General features: G+C 45.9%; 1 protein-coding gene and 3 non-coding genes across 4 annotated transcripts; 3 read left to right on the top strand and 1 right to left on the bottom strand.

Annotated features, from left to right (window-relative positions):
* The first annotated feature begins 1,854 nt into the window (after window positions 1–1,854).
* LOC112446131 (U1 spliceosomal RNA) lies at window positions 1,855–2,018 on the top strand. The gene has a single exon (XR_003034202.1). It is a non-coding gene; the product is annotated as a U1 spliceosomal RNA (small nuclear RNA).
* Window positions 2,019–9,232: 7,214 nt separating this feature from the next.
* Window positions 9,233–9,306, top strand: TRNAN-GUU (transfer RNA asparagine (anticodon GUU)). Its single transcript has one exon. It is a non-coding gene; the product is annotated as a tRNA-Asn (tRNA).
* A 1,727-nt stretch (window positions 9,307–11,033) lies between these two features.
* On the top strand, window positions 11,034–17,668 carry LOC107132286 (uncharacterized). Its single transcript, XM_059885313.1, has 4 exons — window positions 11,034–11,171; window positions 11,408–12,030; window positions 12,840–12,960; window positions 13,432–17,668. The coding sequence occupies exons 1-4, from the start codon at window positions 11,034–11,036 to the stop codon at window positions 13,444–13,446; spliced, it is 897 nt and encodes a 298-aa protein (XP_059741296.1). The 3' UTR covers window positions 13,447–17,668.
* On the bottom strand, window positions 11,412–11,483 carry TRNAQ-CUG (transfer RNA glutamine (anticodon CUG)). Its single transcript has one exon. It is a non-coding gene; the product is annotated as a tRNA-Gln (tRNA).
* Window positions 17,669–22,197: the final 4,529 nt, after the last annotated feature.

The raw sequence follows: 22,197 nt of genomic DNA, 5'->3' as shown, positions 1-22,197 counted from the left end.
TTGGTTTGTGGGCTCGCTTTCATCAGCCTTTTTTATTCCTCCCACTTTGTATAAATTCATTCTCCACTTTTCTGGAGATTCTCTAAGGTATTACTAGCCCTGGATTAAAACTTATGTCAGATGAAAAGAGCCAGAGTCTATTTCTGATGGTTGCAGAGAGAGAAATGGTGGGTGGGGTTGGGGGTGGGGAAGGGAGGAAGAAAGCAAGATTCTTCCTGGAAGCTAACTTCGTGCTGAGTTCCTTTGCTGTTTGCTCCAAGATTTTCCAGAAGTCACCTTCCCCCTTAAGCCAAAGGCACCTCAAGGATCAAGTTACTCCATTTCCCCTTGCTCTCTGGTCAGAAAACACAAGCTGGCTGTCTTCTCCAGCTTCCCACTTCTCCGCCCTCAGGTCTAACCCAGTCTTATGCAGTAAGAGAAAACAAATAAACAAACCTCACTCTCCAAGCAAACAGGCCATCTTTCTTGCCCTTATTTTAGTCATCAGTTTCTATTTCAGAATCCTCATTTCTTGTATTCTGTATGGTAAGCAAAGGAAAGCATGGTCCTTGGGATATCGTGAGAATGAAACAGGAAGCATCTGCACAGAAAATAAATTCACTGAGTAGCACTTTGAGATGTAACCCTAAATCCGTATGTTTATACACATGAAATATATATATGCTTTTATTTTGTCTCTATACTATTTCTCGGAGAAGGAAATGGCACCCCACTCCAGTACTCTTGCTTGGAAAATCCCATGGACAGAGGAGCCTGTTAGGCTGCAATCCATGGGGTCGCGAAGAGTCCGACACGACTGAGCGACTTCACTTTCACTTTTCACTTTCCTGCACTGGAGAAGGAAATGGCAACCCACTCCAGTGTTCTTGCCTGGAGAATCCCAGGGACGGGGGAGCCTGGTGGGCTGCCCTCTATGGGGTCGCACAGAGTCGGACACGACTGAAGTGACTTAGCATAGCATAGCATACTATTTCTATTCACTGTTTTACAACTTATTTATTCCTTAAAAACTTTTGCATCAGCCTAACACACGATCCCTAAATTTCTCTCCTCGGCGTGCAATCCAGCACGAAAAGTCAGACTCCGAGGAGGCTGGCAAAATCCGTCTGTATCTCCATGTACATGTATGGCTGAGTCCCTGCGCTATTCACCTGAAACTATCACAACATTGTTAACTGGCTATACCCAAATACAAAATAAAAATTTTAAAGTGAAAAGAAATAAAACCCGTCTGTGTCTCACTTAAAGGGTGAAATTTACACCGCTCTGTCGTGCCCGACTCTTTGCAACCCCATGGACTGTAGCCTACCAGGACCCTCCGTCCATAGGATTTTCCAAGCAAGCGTACTGGAGGGGGTTATTATTTCCTTCTTCAGGGGATCTTCCCGACCCAGGAATCGAACTTGGGTTTCCCGTACTGTGGGCAGACGTTTTACAGTCTGAACCACCAAAGTCCGAGGTCTCGTCTATCGTTCTAAGTAGGTGGATTGCTAAGGTAGATGAACTCATGACGTCACTTCCTCGTCACAGGGCACTCGCCATTGGTCATCGCGACAGGGTGAGGCGGGGCTTGGGTTGAAGGAGAGGCGCCGCCTTAGAAGTCTTGAATGGGGTTGGTTTATGTAAATTTTGCAGCGAAGTGGTACTGTTCCAGGCGAGCCACTTCCCCGGTTACGGAAATTTTCCTGAGATTTTGTTGGATTTATTTTACAAGAGTTATTTGGAGGGCCTGAGAGGTGTGGAAAAGAGAGGGTGCGGAGGATAATGGAAGAATTGCGGGAAAACGGCAAAGTCAGCGTGTGTGTACAGTGAAGCTGTCTAAGGCTGTGCGGGGAGCAGTGGGAAAACCAACTCATACTTACCTGGCAGAGGAGATACCATGATCAAGAAGGTGGTTCTCCCAGGGCGAGGCTCACCCATTGCACTCCGGGTGTGTTGACCTCTGCGATTTCCTCAAATAGGGGAAACTCGACTGCGTAATTTGTGGTAGTGGGGGACTGCGTGCGCGCTTTCCCCTGATAACTAAGTAAAAACTGCAGACTTAAGTATCTTTTCTTGTTGGTGGTTTAGTTACTAAATCATACTGGACCCTGAAATAGGTTATTTTCTTTTCTGAAAAATCTTCTTGATCCAGAAACCACACACGGGTTTTTTCAGTATATGCAACCGCAAAAACGGGGGAACCTGTTGAGCTGACATCTATGGGATCGCGGTGGTCGGACACAAGTGAAATGAGTTAGCAGCAGCAGAGTTGGAAAAGACGGGTAGGCTAGGGTGGGAATAAAATTAAACTCCAAAAATGTGTGTTTAAAAAAAAAATAGGTTCTCTGTTGTAGTAGGTAAGATTGCAACTATTTTTCTCCCCATTGGTGCCAAAAGTTGTAAGTTATCTTTAAGAAATTGGATGAAGGTGTGTGATTACTTTTGAGACACCTCAGACAAAACTTCTATTGAGATACTTGGAGTTATTGTTCACTCACTCAATGATGTCCGATTGCTTTGCAAGATGTTTGCTAGTCGTGATCCTTTGTGTGAAGTCTTTTGTTGTTTGACCAATGCAGACCTCAAAGGAGAAGGCAATGGCACCCCATTACAGTACTCTTGCCTGGAAAATCCCATGGACAGAGGAGCCTGGGAGGCTGCAGTCCATGGGGTCGCTAGGAGTCAGACACGACTGAGCGACTTCACTTTCACTTTTCACTTTCCTGAATTGGAGAAGGAAATGGCAACCCACTCCAGTATTCTTGCCTGGAGAATCCCAGGGACGGGGGAGGCTGGTGGGCTGCCGTTTATGGGGTCGCGCAGAGTCGGACACGACTGAAGTAGCTTAGCAGCAGCAGCAGATCTCAAAAGATTTTAGTGGGAACCTGTGTTCTGTACCATGTATAACTAACTCTTTTTAGAATCTTAATGGTTTTCTCACATCTTGAGTTCATAGGGTCCCCACACCCATATACAATTAATAGAAACTAAGTTTACTTAACTGCCGAAACAACAAAGTCAGACTGGGGACATTAAACAAAGATTTTTCAGGAGACTTGGCATCAGGTGAAGGACAGGGAGTGATCCCTGAGAGATGGGAAACAATGGCTCCAACTTATTGCATGGAGAGTTCCCAAGCGAGGCACCAGGAGCAAACTGAAAATTAGCTCAGAGGACCTTGCTGAGCTCAGGACACAAGTTCCTGGATGCCAAAGGAGCTAGAGTGCATAGGACAAACTCCCAGGGAGGAGAGAGATGCTGAAGGTAAGCAGGGGAGCCCTGCAAAGGAGACTCCTCCAATGGGCAGCAAAGTACTGATCAGTGCAGCCCTGGGACAAAATTCCCCAAAGTCAGGGGGAAATCTTTGATAGGGTCAGAGAAAACAGAGAGCCTGGCACTCACAGTCATGCTTGGCCTCACAGGTAGACTAGAAAATAATAATAATACTCCTGTAATTAAGGAAATCGTGGAGTGGAGTACTCAAGGAAGTCTTACCTCAGTAGCAGGAACTTGTTAGCCTTAGACTGAGTGTTCAGCTGCTCCAGACCATTTAGCAAATCATAAAAGCAAGACCTGAAACCATCAAACTGTTTGCAAATAACTTAAGAGCAACCCTGAACAAGACTCAACATTTATAGGAACACAAAACTATCCAGCACCCAACAAGATAACATTTACAATGTCTGACATTCCATCAGATTTTTAGATATCCAAAGAGGAAGGGAAATGACTCACAATGCAGGGACACATTGATCATTTATGAGTGACCAAGAGCTGACACAGATGTCAGAATAACCAGGGAAGGACATTTAAACTTTTATTCCAACTATATTCTAGTCAAAGTTATGTTTTTTCCTGTGCTGTGCGCTTAGTTGTCCCCGACTCTACAGACCCCATGGACTGTGCATAGTCCTCCAGGCTCTTCTGTCCGTGGGGATTCTCCAGGCAAGAAAACTGGAGTGGGTTGCCATGCCCTCCTTCAGGGAATCTTCCCAACTCAGGGATCGAACCCACGTCTCCCACGTTGCAGGTGGATTTTTTTACCATCTGAGCCACCAGGGAAGCCTGTTTTTTCCAGTAGTCAAATACAGATGTGAGGGTTGGACCATAAAGAAGATTGAGAGCTGAAGATGCTTTTGAACTGTAGTGCTGGAGAAGACTCTTGAGAATCCCTTGGACTGTAAGGAGATCAAACCAGTCAGTCCTAAAGGAAATCAACCCTGAACATTCATTGGAAGGACTGATGCTGAAGCTGAAGTTGCAATATTTTGGTCACCTAATGTGAAGAGCAGACTCATTAGAAAAGACCCTGATGCTGGGAAGGATTAAGGGCAGGAGGAGAAGGGGGCGACAGAGGATGAGATGGTATCACTGACTCAATGGACATGAGTTTGAGCAAACTCCAGGAGTTAATGAAGGGTAGGGAAGCCTGATGAGCTGAAGCCCATGGGGTCACCAAGAGTCGGCAATGCCTGAGGGACTGAACAACAACAACATTACATAAGTTCAAACAGTTAAGTAGACACATGCAAACATAAACAAAGACCCAGTCTAACTTTAAGAGATGAAATCGACAATGTCTGAAATGAACTGTATTGCAGGGGATTCACTTCAGTTCAGTCACTCAGTCGTGTCCACCTCTTTGCGATCCTATGAATTGTAGCATGCCAGGCCTCCCTGTCCATCACCACCTCCCAGAGTTCACTCAGACTCACGTCCATCGAGTCGGTGATGCCATCCAGCCATCTCATCTTCTGTCGTCCCCTTCTCCTCCTGCCCCCAATCCCTCCCAGCATCAGAGTCTTTTCCAATGAGTCAACTCTTCACATGAGGTAGCCAAAGTATTGGAGTTTCAGCTTTAGCATCATTCCTTCCAAAGAATACCCAGGACTGATCTCCTTTAGGATGGACTGGTTGGACCTCCCTGCAGTCCAAGGGACTCTCAAGAGTCTTCTCCAACACCACAGTTCAAACCCATCAATTTTTCGGCACTCAGCCTTCTTCACAGTCCAACTCTCACACCCATACATGACCACTGGAAAAACCATAGCCTTGACTAGACGGACCTTTGTTGGCAAAGTAATGTCTCTGCTTTTCAATATGCTATCTAGGTTAGTCATAACTTTCCTTCCAAGAAGTAAGTGTCTTTTAATTTTATGGCTGCAGTTACCATCTGCAGTGATTTTGGAGCCCCCAAAAATAGAGTCTGACACTGTTTCCACTGTTTCCCCATCTATTTCCCATGAAGTGATGCCATGATCTTCGTTTTCTGAATGTTGAGCTTTAAGCCAACTTTTTCACTCTCTTTCACTTTCATCAAGAGGCTTTTGAGTTCCTCTTCACTTTCTGCCATAAAGGTGGTGTCATCTACATGTCTGAGGTTATTGATATTTCTCCCGGCAATCTTGATTCCAGCTTGTACTTCTTCCAGTCCAGCGTTTCTCATGGTGTACTCTGCATAGAAGTTGAATAAGCAGAGTGACAATATACAGTCTTGACATACTCCTTTTCCTATTTGGAACCAGTCTGTTGTTCCATGTCCAGTTCTAACTGTTGCTTCCTGACCTGCATACAGATTTCTCAAGAGGCAGATCAGGTGGTCTGGTATTCCCATCTCTTTCAGAATTTTCCACAGTTTCTTGTGATCCACACAGTCAAAGGCTTTGGCATAGTCAATAAAGCAGAAATAGACGTTTTTCTGGAACTCTCTTGCTTTTTCCATGATCCAGCGGATGTTGGCAGGTTGATCTCTGGTTCCTCTGCCTTTTCTAAAACCAGTTTGAACATCTGGAAGTTCATGGTTCACGTATTGCTGAAGCCTGGCTTGGAGAATTTTGAGCATTACTTTACTACTGTGTGAGATGAGTACAATTGCACGGTAGTTTGAACATTCTTTGGCATTGCCTTTCTTTGGGATTGGAATGAAAGCTGACCTTTTCCAGTCCTGTGGCCACTGCTGAGTTTTCCAGATTTGCTGGCATATTGAGTGCAGCACTTTCACAGCATCATCTTTCAGGATTTGAAAGAGCTCCACTGGAATTCCATCACCTCCACTGGCTTTGTTCGTAGTGATGCTTTCTAAGGCCCACTTGACTTCACATTCCAGGATGTCTGGCTCTAGGTGAGCGATCACACCATTATGATTATCTGGGTCGTGAAGATCTGTTTTGTACAGTTCTTCTGTGCAGTCTTGCCACCTCTTCTTAATATCTTCTGCTTCTGTTAGGTCCATACCATTTCTGTCCTTTATCGAGCCCATCAAGGACCATTTAGAAAATGCAGAGGATTTTTTTTTTTTAATTTAATATATTCCTTACAAATTTAAGAACCCATCCTGAACCCTCCTCCCTCCTCCCTCCCCACACCACCCCTCCGGGCCGTCCCAGTGCACCAGCCCCAAGCATCCAACACCGCGCATCGAACCCGGACTGGCATCTCGCCTCACACATGACATTTCACATGCTTCAATGCCATCCTCCCAAATCCTCCCACCCTCTCCCTCTCCCACAGAGTCCATAAGCCTGTTCTATACTTCAGTGTCTCTTTTGCTGTCTCGTATACAGGGTTATCGTTACCATCTTTCTAAATTCCATATATATGCGTTAGTATACTGTATTGGTGTTTGTCCTTCTGGCTTACTTCACTCTGTATAATAGGCTCCAGTTTCATCCACCTCATTAGAACTGATTCAAATGTATTCTTTTTAATGGCTGAGTAATACTCCATTGTGTATATGTACCACAGCTTTCTTATCCATTCATCTGCTGATGGACATCTAGGTTGCTTCCATGTCCTGGCTATTATAAACAGGGTACATGTGTCTCTTTCCCTTCTGGTTTCCTCAGTGTGTATGCCCAGCAGTGGGATTGCTGGATCATAAGGCAGTTCTATTTCCAGTTTTTTAAGGAATCTCCACACTGTTCTCCATAGTGGCTGTACTAGTTTGCATTCCCACTAACAGTGTAAGAGGGTTCCCTTTTCTCCACACCCTCTCCAGCATTTATTATTTGTAGACTTTTGGATCGCAGCCATTCTGACTGGTGTGAAATGGTATCTCATAGTGGTTTTGATTTGCATTTCTCTGATAATGAGTGATGCTGAGCATCTTTTCATGTGTTTGTTAGCCATCTGTATGTCTTCTTTGGAGAAATGTCTATTTAGATCTTTGGCCCATTTTTTGATTGGGTCATTTATTTTTCTGGAGTTGAGCTGTAGGAGTTGCTTGTATATTTTTGAGATTAGTTGTTTGTCGGTTGCTTCATTTGCTATTATTTTCTCCCATTCTGAAGGCTGTCTTTTCACCTTGCTAATAGTTTCCTTTGATGTGCAGAAGCTTTTAAGTTTAATTAGGTCCCATTTGAGGATTATTTTTGATTGGAATTGCACTGACTCTGCAGATCACTTCGAGTAGTACTGGCATCTCAACTACACTGAATCTTCCAATCCATGGAGGCTGTCTTTCCATTTCCTTAGGGGTTCTTTAATTTCTTGCAGCTATGTTTCGCAGTTTTCAGCGTTCAAGTCTTTCACTTCCCTTAATAAATAATTAAGTGATATTATAAGTGGAATTGTTTTCTTAATTTCCTTTCCAGATTGTTCACTCCTATTGCATAGAAACACAGCTGATTTTTGCCTGTAGTGTACCCATTATGCAGAATTCAGTTGTTGACTGTGGTAGTTTCCTTGTGTGCAGGGTTATTGGGGAATTTTATATGTACAGGAGCACCTATCTGCAAAGAGAAAGACAGACAGGAGGTTACCTGTTTTGGGTTACCAGTAACCCCTGAGTCTTGGACCAGTATGCACAGCCTAGGCCAGAGAAATGGAGATAGGCGGGGAGCCTCTCTCTTTGCAAGCAAATTCAATCGGCAGGATTAGGGCGACCCCTCCAGGACCCTTGAGGCCAGAAAAGGGCGGATTCCTATCAGCTCAGCCAAATGCCCCCATTAGACAGCGGAGGTTATTTACGGTGCGGCAGGCGAAGGCAATGGCACCCCACTCCAGTATTCTTGCCTGGAAATATCCCAAGGGCGGAGGAGCCTGGTAGGCTGCAGTCCCTGGGGTCGCGAAGAGTCGGACACGACTGAGCGACTTCACTTTCACTTTTCACTCTCATGCATTGGAGAAGGAAATGGCAACCCACTCCAGTGTTCTTGCCTGAAGAATCCCAGGGACGGGGGAGCCTGATGGGCTGCCGTCTATGTGGTCTCACAGAGTCGGACACGACTGAAGCGACTTAGCAGCAGCAGCAGGCATCCTCCTCCGGGGGGCACCTGCAGCCCTAGCGAGGCCGAAGCTGAAGGGTAAGCTGACCAGGTCTTGGGGCTTCGGGCGGGGTCTGGGCTGCTTCAGAGCTTGAGTTCTCTGGCGCGATGTCCGCCTCGCCATCCCACCTGTTAGGTGGGCAGTAAGGGACAAGCCACCAAGTCCAAAAGGTGGACCCACACGATGTTGCTGGCGGTGATCAGGCAAGAGAAGCCCGTTCTTTGTTAGGATACGAATTCAGACCCAAGCAACGAGGCGCGGAACCGTCTTGGGTGGGGAGCTCAGAGCCGGTCCAGGTGGTGCCATCTTGGACTTTCTAGAACTTTAATCTGTTCCTAAAATCACGTGCTAGAAAGAAGGTTTTGAAAACGACTGACCTGAAAAATCTAGGTTTCTCTAGTACTGAAAATTTGCAGGAGTCATAAGAATTCTCGGTCTACCGACCGCTCCCAGCCGCTGAGACGGAATGCATCCACCGCCCAGCATTTCTTGGGCGACTGCTGGGTGCCAGGCCCCGTTCCGGGCATGGTGAGCCAATTCCAGGTCGTGCCCCGTGGTTTATTCTCTGGAGGCGCCGAGAAGGGGCAGTGCAGTGGGGACACAGCCAGTTGCTGTTCTTGCCCCTTGCGACCTCCAGGGCCCTGGGGCAAGTGCCGTGAGTGCGACCGGTGAGGCCGATCACGAGTGGGAAGTGGAGGACTTGAGCCCGAGAGAAGCTCCAGTTGTATCGGGTAGCGGGCAGCTTTGGAGGCGGCCAGGAGGAGGCGAGGACGGCTGTGGGCTCCGCGTTGTTTCGTCCGAGCCCCAGCTCACTCGGGTTTCGGGTCCGCCGCCTGGCATGCTCGGCGCCCAGACTCAGTGTCTCTGGTGCCGGCGAGGTTGGGCCAAAATAGAGACGTTTGAATCTTTTTTTCGCGGCGGTTGGAAGGGACCGGGGAAATCCATTCTCATTGCAGGATGTTACAGGAGGTCCTTGTAGCAGTTGGTCTCTGTGGCGCAATCGGTTAGCGCGTTCGGCTGTTAACCGAAAGGTTGGTGGTTCAAGCCCACCCAGGGACGAACTCGGCTTTGAATCTAGCGATGTCTCAGCCGTTAGTTTTATGCATCTGCTCTTTGACTTCGTCCCCCAGCACCTGCAATCCCCAGGCTGTAGATTTCCTCTTGTGCTCCTTCCTCCTGGTTTTTACCTGGTGCCGTTGATCTCTCTGCACCACCCTGAGGCCTGCCCTCACTAAGGCCATCTGCCTTGAACCTGCCAGGACAGTTGCCAGTGGATGAAGACACACGCACCAGGGGTTGGGGGGTGGGGGGAGGGGGAACACCTTACTCAAGCTATGACTTCGCAGATTAGGCGCTATGTCACCACCTGCAGGGGCACAGCAATGCTAGGTCTCACGATGCCTCCACCCTTTCTTGTGGAACTATCACTTTCTTCCTTCCTTCTCTTTCTTTTCTTGCCCCATCGCAGGTACCATAATCCAGTTTCAGAACACTACTGTCATCTTCCATTCCCTCCAGCCCCGCTGCAGACAATTCCCGCTCTTTCCTCTAGCCCCAAGGAATGTGTTTGTATGTATTGAATGTATTTGTATGTATTTATGAATTCACAAAGATTCACAAACACCCAATTCCAATTCGGAACTACAGGGTTTTTATTGAATATCTATCTTTTAAGTGAATCTCTTTCTCTAACACCAAGTATTTTTGTTTTTAAGGGTACTACTGGGAGTAATAGAAATAGGATATTCCAGAAAGTCCTTCACTTTTTTTCACATTGCATAGACAAAACAATACATAATAGCAAAAATACCGCTATCAACGGTATTCATTCGCTGAATACCGCTCAGTCCTGTAGGTCAGTCACTCAGTTGTATCTCTTTGCGACCCCATGGACTGCAGCTCCCCAGGCTTCCCTGTCCATCACCAACTCCCGGAGCTTGCTCAAACTCATGTCCACCGAGTCGGTGATGCCATCCAACCATCTCATCCTCTGTCGTCCTCAACAACGATACTGGGGAAAGCAATTTTGGGGTTTGTTGTCCTGAGGTATACATAAGTTGTTGCTTTATTTTAATTTTATAACTATAATTGGATGTAGCTTCCAACTTAAATCTAACTAAATAAGGTATATTCACTATAATCTAGCCTTGACTATAAAGGCCAGGATGAAGTTGGATAAGGGACCCTTGGTCTCCAGAGACGCTGGATCCGCGGCCCTGGCTCTTCTTTCTGCCTGAACTTGGGAGGAAAGGACTAGATTTCCTGGAGTCAGTTCAAATCTTAGCCTGGCAGCGGCTTTTCGTGTCCAGCGGAGACTTAGGGGAGAGAAATTCTGAAAAAAAAATCGAATAAATCGAAATAAATTGAAATCAGATCAGATCAGATCAGTCGCTCAGTCGTGTCCGACTCCTTGCGACCCCGTGAATCGCAGCACGCCAGGCCTCCCTGTCCATCACCAACTCCCGGAGTTCACTCAGACTCACGTCCATCGAGTCAGTGATGCCATCCAGCCATCTCATCCTCTGTCGTCCCCTTCTCCTCTTGCCCCCAATCCTTCCCAGCATCAGAGTTTTATAGGATCAATTAAAACGCGAAATAGAATTGGGCACATGGATTAAAATACAGTTCTTCTCACCGGAAAGCTGTCAACCTGGCTGATCAAAGACATAGCCCCCGCGACCATTTATTCACAGGGACAAGACGTGCGGTGAGAAGCCCCCTTAGTGGGCTCAGCTTCTGCCTTTCACCCCGGAGACCCAAGGTGACCCGATGGGGTGGAGGTGGCAATGGCTCGGTCGTTGCGCCTCTTGGCGGGGCCGGGCCTCCGATGGCCAGCGATGAGCAGAGCGTTTAGGTCCATCGGGAACGCCCCGGGCTCAACCCCCACCTGCCCGCCACCTCTCCGAGGATCACGGACCTACACAGCTCGAATAATAGGTTTCCGGGACCTCGGCTGCTGAGGGGGAGGCTGCAGAGCACGGGGGACACGTGGCCTCTTTCGCTGGACCCAGAAGTTCTGGTCCCGAGAGCAGGAGGGAGGGGGACGCTGGGGCGGGAGAGTAGGTCCACTCACTCAGCGCGCATCTGAGGCGCGAGTTCGCTTTCACTAGGAGACTGAGTTCGGGCTAAGCGCGTAAAAGACACTTAGCTCAGCCTAAAGAGAAAGGTCCCACCGAGATTCGAACTCGGATCGCTGGATTCAGAGTCCAGAGTGCTCACCATTACACCATGGAACCGCCAGCGGCCCTGTATTCCCGCCGCTGAGCCAGGGCTGGCGCAGCCGCGCCGGCCCAGGACCCGCCTCCCGCCCGGCGCTCTCATCACCCCGCCCCGAGCAGCTTCCTCCACAACGCCAGGGGGCGCCTGCCTCGCCGGCCTGCAGCCGTCTCTTCAGGTTTGGACTCCGTGGAATGAGACGAAACCTATTCGAGGGGAACAACAGGGAAGGGCTTTTTGGGCCTCCTCTGCCGGCATTTCTAGAGTTTTCTATCCAGAAGTAAAATTCTCGCCAGAAAAAAAGTTCCTTTTCTTTTTGCAGTTGTCCTCTTCCCGCTGCCCTAGGAGCGCTAAACATCCCCAGAAGAGCCCTTCGGACTTCGTGGGATGTCCGCTTCCTGGGACCCCAGGTCCAAGGGTAGTAAAATCGGGGGGCACTGCCAGCTTCGTTCGGGGACAGAACGTCCTCTCTGTGTTGGGAACCCGATCGAAGCCAAAGCGACAGCGGCCCCGCACATCTCACCGCGAGCACCCACGCCGCTGGCGCCCAGTGGGGTGTGGTCGGATGTGAGCAGCTGACAGTGTTTCTTCTGGGCTGTTTCCTTCCTAACCTTCCTTCTCCTCAGCTTTCAGGGTTCACCCCATCCCCGCCCACCCGCGTCCCCAAGACGGCGGCACCCTCTCGGTTTCGAAAGGGGAGCTCAGCGCCCACGGGCTGCCCTCTAGACGTTTCCATTCTCCCGACGTTTATATGCTTCAGCGGCCAGTTTTGAAGTTTTGAACAGCGGCCACGCTTGAAAGCCTTTCACATCCTCCCATTCTGCAGAGGGGGATGCACGAGTAAGAGGGGCACGTAGCTGACTCCAGCCAGAGAGGCTGTGTCGTCGCCTGTCACCTGGGCGAGAAGCAGGCAGCCAGGGCCGTGCGCCCGGCTTTGGGACGTCGAGGGCTGCTCGCTGGTGTCAGCGCCCAGACATCCGCTTGTTAAGACTCAGCGCTGTGTTGTTTGTGTTTTCAGCACAGGAGGGAGGGCTTGGGGAGCTCGTTCTCACCCCATGTTAACAGCATAAGATTTTATAATCCTGCTCTGTGAGTACCGTACACGAGCATGACTGTTAATTGGGAAAACTGGTGGTTGAAGCCACCATGGAACGTTCTAGTCTTACTTCAACTCATTTTCCTGCTTCCAAGTCTCAAAACTGACCAAAGCCTCCCCTGCTGCCTGTATGCTCCAGGCAGCAACCTCAAGAGGTAGCTCTCAGTTCCCGTTCTCACTGTCCTTTGCTCTGTAGACACAGGCGGGCAGCTGCTGAAACTCAGTAGTTCCTGGATCTTCACTATTTGGCCCCAGGATGGTTTCTCCCCGCCCTCATCAGGTGCAACTGGTCTCTGCACTATCTGCAGCCCTGCAACTACCCTGACCTGCATGATTCCACACCGATTCCAGAGAACTACCAGGCTGCAGAGGCTGAAGGCACAGGCATGGGACTTACCACGGTCAGTCTCCAGGTTGGTGCACATCAACAGCTAGTATTAAGTATGCCCTTACAGGATGCCATCAACACTTTGATTTGAGGTGTTGCATCCTTACATTTTTAAAAAATTAATGACATTACTTTTCAGGACAGCTTTAGGTTTACAGGTAAATTGAGCACATAGTAGAGAGTTTTCACACATACTCTGTTGTTCCTAACCCAATTTCTTGCATTAGTGTCATGGCGGGGAGGGGAGGCGGGTGGATAGGGGGGCGGGAGGTGGTCAAAGATCTCATGATCAGGAAAGTGGTTTTCCAAAAAGTGAAGTTTTATCTATTGCGCTCCAGATGTGCCGAACGCTTTGATTTCCCCAAATTTGGGAAACTCCAACGCACAATTTGTGGTAATGGGGGACTGAGTTTGTACTCTCCCCTGACAGTTAATGGTTAATTGTGGTAGTTTAGTTTTGCTAAGTTGTGTCCGTCTCTTGCAGGCCCATGGACTATAGCCCATCAGCCTCCTCTGTCTGTGGGATTTCCCAGCCAAGAATACTGGAGTGCATTGCCTTTTCTTTCTCCAGGTGATTTTCCGGAACCAGGGATTGAACCTGGGTCTCCTGGATTGCAGGCAGATTCTTTATCGACTAAGCCACCTGGGAAGCCCTAATGGTTAATAACAGACCATTTAAATATATATATACAGTAGTCTGTGTGTACTTTTGGGGGCATTTCCTAGATTAATTTTCCTGGAAGACAAACGTTCCTGCTCCCCTTCTACGTTGCTTTGGGAAATAAAAATGCTGTATTCCTTTCCAGTGCCAGACTGTGAATTGACAGCCATCATAGTTCATGAGGATTAAGGCCCTAATCAGCCAACCAGAATACTTTATTTCAGAGCAGTTGCATTTCCCATTTTCCCCTGGAAAGGGAGTGGATCACATTATTCCTTTACTGCAGAAACACCAGAGATTTTGAACTCAGGGAGACCTGTATGACCTGTGCCTCTTCCATCCTGGGGAGGACAGATATTTCTAACATCTCACCTGACTTTCCCTACTTTCTTTTCTCTCTATAACTGGCATGGCCATACTCCCAACCAACAAATGGTGGTATCTAGTGCTGTGTCCCCTGCTTAGTAACTAAGTCACAGGATCATTTTAGACCACCAAGAGGAGGAATTTCTGGGATCTCTTTTGGAGCAACAGATGAGGTTCCTGAGAGAGGGTTTGGGAATCTCTATTCCTCCTTCAGAGCCTGGTTTGTAACCTAAGGATTTGAAATGTCTGGCTTCTCTCTCTGGCTCTCCAGGGAACATAAGTCAGCCTGGGGGCAGTGTTTCCTGAGAGACTCTCCACAAAAGCTTCAAAGCTGGAACTTTCCATCGGGCCACTTTGTAGTCATGTTCACCCTTTCCTTTGAAGGACCTTTTGGAGATTAGAAATAATCAAGGGTGACATGCTTTTAAAGAGGCATGTCCTATATAACTACTATGTATAAAATAACTGATAATTAATGAGAATTCATAACTAATGATAACTAAGAGAACCTACTATGTAGCACAGAGAACTCTACTCAGTGCTCTATGGTGACCTAAATAGGAAGGAAGTCCACGAAAGAGGAGATATATGTATAACTATTTGACTTTCCTATACAGCAGAAACCACATTAAAGCAACTATACACCAATAAAAATTAATTTTAAAAAATAAAGAGGCATGTTGACTCACAAAGGAATAGTTTTCACAACAAACCTCAGAGGAACATCCCCTCAGCCTTTGGGCAAGGGGCTGTGAGGACTGCATTCCCCAACATATAGTTAAGCAAACATTGTCCTTAGGACTGGTACGGTGCATTTAAAATAAAAGTATTTTTTTAAGTATAGTTGATGTAAATTATTACATAATTTACACATGTATGGAGAAGGCAGTGGCACCCCACTCCAGTACTCTTGCCTGGAAAATCCCATGGACGGAGGAGCCTGGTAGGCTGCAGTCCATGGGGTCTCGAAGAGCGACCTCACTTTCACTTTTCACTTTCATGCATTGGAGACGGCAATGGCAACCCACTCCAGTGTTCTTGCCTGGAGAATCCCAGGGACGGGGGAGCCTGGTGGGCTGCCGTCTATGGGGTCGCACAGAGTCAGACATGACTGAAGTGACTTAGCATAGCATAGCATACACATGTACAATATAGTGATTCAGAATTTAAAGGGTATATTCCACTTATTATAAAATATTGAGTATAATTTCAGTGTTGTTTTATATATCCTTGTTGCTTATTTTATACATAGTAGTTTGTACCTCTTAATCTCTACCCCTATTTTGCCCCTCCCCCTTCCCTCTCCTCACTGGGAAGCACTAGTTTGTCCTCCATATCTGTGAGTCTGTTTCTTTTTAGTTTCATTCACTAGTTTGTTATATTTTTGTAGATTCCACATATAAGTGATGTCTGACTCACTTCACTTAGCATAATACTCTCCAAGTCCATCCATGTTGTTGGAAACATCAAAACTTCATTGTTTTTATGGCTGAGAACTATTCCATTTATTATATATACCTCATCTTCTTTATCCATTCCTCTGTTGATGGACATAGATTGCCTCCATATCTTGACAATTGTAAATAATGTTGCTATGAACATTGGGTTGCATGTATCTTTTAAAATTAGTGTTTCTGTTTGGTTTTTTGACTTTTTTTCCAAATACATACCCAGCAGTGGGATTGTTGAGTTATATGGTAGTTCCCTGGAGAAGGCAATGGCACTCCACTCCAGTACTCTTGCCTGGAAAATCCCATGGACTGAGGAGCCATGGGGTCGCTAAGAGTCGGACACGACTGAGCGACTTCACTTTCACTTTTCACTTTCATGCATTGGAGAAGGAAATGGCAACCCACTCCAGTGTTCTTGCCTAAGAATCCCAAGGACGGGGGAGCCTGGTGGGCTGCTGTCTCAGGTCGCACAGAGTCGGACATGACTCAAGCGACGCAGCAGCAGCAGCAGCAGCAGCAGCAGCAGCATGGTAGTTCCCACTAACAGTGACCATGGTTCCCTTTTCTCCACATCCTCACCAGCATTTGTAATTTGTGTTCTTTTTGATGATAACCATTCTGTAGCATGAGGTGATATCTCATTGTGGTTTTGATTAGCATTTCCCTGATGATAGATGATGTTGAGCTTCCTTTCCATTGGCCATCTGCATGTTCTCTTTGGGAAAATGTCTGTTCAGTTCTTTTGCCCATTTTTAAATTGGGTTGCTTGGGGGTTTTTGATGTTGAGTTGTATGAACTGCTTATATATTTGTATATTAACACCCTATTGGTCAAGTGTTAAGGGTTCACAGTTCCTTAAGGAACTAAGGGTCCTTAGTTCACAGTTTCACCATGTTTGTGACTGTGTTCTTTATTTTGTAAAAGTGTCTTTTCAGGATCTTGATAGATATTTTCCAACTGATTTTATAAAAGGGATGCCACACAAACACAAACTAACAGAAACTGGATTGACTCTCCCACCTGAAACAGCAAAACAAAAAAACAGCAACAAACTGAACAAAATAGATGAGACAAAGATTTTCAAGAGACTGGGCATCAGGCAGTAAAGGTCAGGGAGTGAGACCTGAGAAATGAAAAACAAGCAGATAAGCCCTGCAGTTGCTCCAGTTCACCACTTGGAGAGTTTCTAAGCGTGGCTGGGGAGAGGCAACTGAAAAGAAGCCCAGTGGGCCTCGTTGAGTTGAGGACACTGAGCTGAGTTATTGTTCCCCATCCTTATCTTCCCTTTCTATCTACAGACAGATATCCAGGCTGAACTGGGAACAGTCCTCCTTGAACTGCCTTCAGTAAGGAATGTGTATCCTCATTCTGTATCCCGCCATGGAAACTGCAGAACGCTTTACCCACAGGGTTCCATAAATGCCTTCATGGAACTCAGCTAATTTAGGATTCATATTGTCTAGATGAGCAGAGATATTATATTTTATAGAACATGATGGGATAGAGGAGGGAATCAAGGAGCATTAGGCTATTCTGTTTCTAACAACACTAAAGACATATCAACCAAAGTGCCAGACCTCCATACATTCTTACTGAAAAACGTGAAGTTGCTTTACTCTTTTTTAACTTTACTTATTTGATCTAAAATTTAAGGATAAAATACCAAGTCCTACAATTCTAGGACTATGACTGATATTTACATTGTCTTTGAAACGGGGTGAGAATTTTAAGTCCAAAAGGCATTACCTTTTCAGAGAGAAGACAAATTGTTCCTGATTGTTATGACAATGATAAATCTATAAGACTTATTAAAGTTGCCTCTTAATTTCTCTTGCTGACCAAGACACAGACAGTAGAGACAGATGTCAGCATTTTCTCTGGAGACCTTGGCAAGACTGACTACTTTGAACCAACATGGATCCCAGGTGTTAGTTATCCTGAGGCTGAAACCTGGGTGAGAACCAGGGTTGTTGAGCCACGGTAGGTCACCAGTTGTTGGAAAAGAAAGAAGGGTGAACTGGACAAACACTGACGTCATCCCTAGGCAGCCCTGACCACTTCCCCCAGTGAATCCACCACCATTACACTTCTCATGACTTCTTGGTTACTGGACTGAGAGCTCCAGGAAAGTTGAAATACTATTAATCATCTCTGTATTCATGACTCCAGGCACTTAATCAAGCGCTGAGGGGGTCTCAGTGGTGGTTGTTCACTAACTGAATAAAAGTGGTTGTATTTCTGTATATAGGTCTTTAGAATCTTTAGTCATTTCAGCTACGTACTTATCCAAATATCCTATCAGAGATGCTCTGTTTTCTCCCAGGATGCAGCAAATTTTCTTCCTTAAAGAGGTGCCTACCCTACATCATCTGCTCCCTTTTGACACTGAACTTTGATGACTCTGATGAAGACCCTGCTCTCCTCAGTGATTCCTCTCAGTGGTTCATTAGGAAGGTCATAAGTAGGCCATTAGGAAGAGATGTCCTTAGCTTACCCTCCTACCCTGTGGGCTGCCTCAACACCATAATTGAGAAGAGCCCCACATTACGTGGAAATGCTCCACTTGTATTCTTCTTCCCACTACTTTGATATCTTCAGATAAACCTTATTGATAATCTGAACTCCAAGTTGTTAACAAAGCGTAAGGAAAAATAGGTTCTTATAAATATTTAAGAAATATTGTGTGTAAAACCTTTCAAAGTATGCATGCAGAATATTATTAGTATCTATGCTTCAGATGCAGAGAAGGCAATGGCACCCCACTCCAGTACTCTTACCTGGAAAATCCCATGGGCGGAGGAGCCTGGTGGGCTACAGTCCAAGGGGTTTCGAAGAGTCGGACACGACTAAGCGACTTCACTTTCACTTTTCACTTTCATGCACTGGAGAAGGAAATGGCAACCCACTCCATGTTCTTGCCTGGAGAATCCCAGGGATGGGGGAGCCTGGTAGGCTGCCGTCTATGGGGTCACACAGAGTCGGACACGACTGAAGTGACTTAGCAGCAGCAGCAGCATGCTTCAGATGGAAGGGTCTCCTTATCCTGGCCCCTCCATACCTCAGGGAAGAACTGGTTAAGAAAAGAATGGGCATCTCCAGCCCTTTTCCAAATATTCTTTATCCATTTAAGCTCACACTTACCTGGGCATCCAGTGTGGGGGCAGTTCCAGGTGTAAGCAGCAGGGTTCAGGACAGAGCCTCAAGGTCTATGCCTCCTTCTCTTGCAATCGGTGCTTCCTAGTAGTGTAAGTGAATCCTGATCCATCTGTGGATCTCCTCGCTAGGTGCACAAGTTCACTGTGGAGGAAGTTACTCTCCCGGTCCTCCCTGCTCAGCTCAGGATTCTCCTTGAGGACTTGGATAATGCTGTGTACATTGTTCACTTTCCCTTGATTTTTCTCAACTCAACTTGTACTTCTTTTCATCTCTCCTGGCATCCAACTGCTCCACCATTTCCATACCCTTCTTTGTGTTATTCTCATTCTTCCAACCTGTTGCTTTCCTTTCTTCCATCTCCCCTCTCATTTATGTGTTTTCAGTGTTTGGGCTCAACTTAGGCTCCTACAGGAGACACACAGAGAAGATACAAGACCTGGTCTTGGCTGTAGTTCTCAGGTCATACTTAATATGCATCTCAGTCTCTCATGCATTCAGAGAAATCTCAACAGGAAGGGACTTTGGAGAATTTGAATAACAACAATTCCTTACTGATGAGGAAACTGACTCCCAAAGAGCATAGGAAATTTTTAAAAATTCAGGAGTCACTTACTGACTGTGGAGCTACCACACATGTTTTCGACACAAGCTGCTCTGTTCAAAGCATGAAATACACTGTCCAGCTGAGTTTCAACTACAGCTGAATTTCAGAGGACATTACATCCAACACCAGTATTTCTACTATTAAAAATATCTAGAATACCTTTTCTGTGACAATTCTTTTATCAGAGTTCCAGAGTATGATTATTTATATACACTCAGTTTTCAATCCCTGCTGACAAAATGGGAGCAAGGAACATAGATGTATTAAATACATCACAGTCATCATTAAAAAATATATGTGATTCTCTGTAAGACTTCTGGCTCTTGTGCTAGAGGTCATCTTCCTGAGAGCAGGTGCTCTGTGTGCCTCGTTCACCCAGTGGCTCTTCAAGAGCCTGACAGATACAACATTCAGTAAATACTTGTCGAATAGATCAATACTAGTTACCAGGAATCACTAACTCTTGCCGATGTCCTCTACTCCCTACCGTGTTTCCATCAAATCCTACCCTAGGTCTGTGCTAACGCAATGAAAGCACAGCCCTAGGAACAGCCGTCAAAGATGCAAATACCCATTCCACTGTGTACCAAGTTGCTTTACATGGTGATCTCATTACCTTCTTTGAGCATATGGATCTTATGTATAATAGAGAAGAATGTATCATGTAAAACAGATACGGCAGCATTAAACTTGGATGAGTAAGTGTGATAGATACTATGCAGCAGATAGGGTTCCATTCCCTGGGCACTAGCTGCACAGCTAAAGAATGCCTACATTACGGTCATTGTGCTGCTTGTTAAAAACATCTGGAGAGAAGGCCCAAGAAACTGCATTTCATAAAAATTCCAAGAAGATTCTCATGCAAGGAAAAAGCCCTACCTTTAAACAAACACCCTAGAATGGAGACCCCCAAAGCCTAGCAGAAACAAGAACAAGTCAGTGTATTAGATCAAGTTTGTTGTCCATGGTGCTGTGCCAGGGGAAATGCCTCTTTTCCAGTAAAGTACCCACCTGAGGTGGGACACAAAGAGGACCTTGCTTTCCCAGTCTGGGCTTTTAGTGCCTCCATTGTCTTTTAAGTTTTCTCCTCTTCTCCAATCACTGGAGCATCTCAGCCCTTATGTGGGTCATATCTTTATGAAGACCTCTGCTATTCTATTCTCCTCTTGGAGAAAGATATGGCAGAGATCAGTTCAAGGGCTCCACAGTTCTAGACTTTATCCTAAGCTACTTTCTTTCAGGTGGGCTGAAAGAAATCAGGAGTTATAGAATTCAGGTCAATAAATATGATCCCAGAGGAGCATGAGACCATGAGGGCAGCACATCATCAGAAATGGTCAGAAGCACAACGTGGTTAATATCACCCTATTCAGGTGGGGAGGACATGCTGATCACTTTTGTGAGCAGAGAAGCCAGTCACATCTTTCCAAACTTCTGATCAGCAAAACTCTGATAATGAATATATTGGGCTTCACTGGTAGCTCAGATGGTAAGGGATCCATCTGCAATGCAGGAGACCAGGGTTTGATCCCTGGGTCGGGAAGTTCCCCAAGAGAAGGGAATCTCTATCCACTCCAGTATCCTTGCCTGGAGAATTTCATGGACAGAGGAGCCTGGTGGTTTAAAACTATTGTTTTTGTAACCTGTTAATAGGAAGTAATAGGGAACTAATTCAGATGCTTATTTCTACTCACCTGATTTTCTGACTTTTCAGAAAAAAGATACACTAATGTTGTATGCAAAAAAATAAAAGAGTCACAGTAAAAATTTGGGGCTCACCTTCATGTTACTGTTTTTAAGCTCTTATAACATGAAGGACACTATGAAGAGCATTCTCGTGTGGAGGTATGTCTCTGTTACCAAACAACCTCTAAAAGAATAAAGAGGGAACAATACTTAACTGCACATAATTTTATCCATGAATTTATCATATATCTGTTTCCTGTGGCAGATCTGTTTTTAAATCCTTGTTCTCCTGGGCTCTCCAGACAAGGTTTATGCAAAGTACCAGTTGAGGACTTCCCTGGTAGCTTAGTCAGTAAAGAATCTGCCTGCAATGTGGGAGACCCAGGTTTGATTCCTGGATAAGGAAGATCCTCTGGAGAAGGGAATGGCAACCCACTCCAGTATTATTGCCTGGAGGATCCCATGGACAGAGGAGCCTGGCAAGTTACAGTCCATGGAATTGCAAAGAGTCAGACATGACTGAGCCACTAATACACACAACATGAAGGACACTATGAAGGGCATTTCTGGTGTGGAGGAATGTGTCTTTAATATTACCAAACAACCTCTACCAGCATCGGTGAAGCAATTTGAGGAGACCAGTAGATCAGCTAGTGTTATTAAGTTCCTCAAACTAAGTCACTAAGTCCTTTGAATACAGCCTCTCCTTTTATTTTGACTGCAAATGAAGAAAAAATCTAATATTTAAAGTCCTAAGAATACACAGAAGAACTATACAAAAAAAAGATCTTAATGACCTAGATAACCACGATAGTGTGATCACTCACCTAGAGCCAGACATCCTGGAGTGCAAAGTCAAGTGGGCCTTGAGAAGCATCATTAAAAACAAAGCTGGTGGAAGTGATGGAATTCCAGCTGAGCTATTTCATATCTGAAAAGTTGATGCTGTGAAAGTGCTGCATTCAATATGCCAGCAAATTTGGAAAACTCAGCAGTGGCCACAGGACTGGAAAAGGTCAGTTTTCATCCCAATCCCTAAGAAAGGCAATGCCAAAGAATGCTCAAACTACCGCACAATTGCACTCATCTCACACGCTAGTAAAGTAATGCTCAAAACTCTCCAAGCCAGGCTTCAATAGTACGCGAACCGAGAACTTCCATTTGTTCAAGCTGGATTTAGAAAAGGCAGAGGAACCAGATATCAATTAGCCAACATCTGTTGGATCATAGAAAAAGCCAGAGATTCTAGAAAATTATCTACTTCTGCTTCATGGACTATGCTAAAGCCTTTGTGTGGATCACAACAAACTGTGGAAAATTCTGAAA

This window comes from Bos taurus, chromosome 3, assembly GCF_002263795.3.
Source record: "Bos taurus isolate L1 Dominette 01449 registration number 42190680 breed Hereford chromosome 3, ARS-UCD2.0, whole genome shotgun sequence".
NCBI classification, from domain to species: domain Eukaryota; kingdom Metazoa; phylum Chordata; class Mammalia; order Artiodactyla; family Bovidae; genus Bos; species Bos taurus.
The sequence above is the reverse complement of the archived record's forward strand: the minus strand, read 5'-3'. Positions and strand labels throughout refer to the sequence as shown.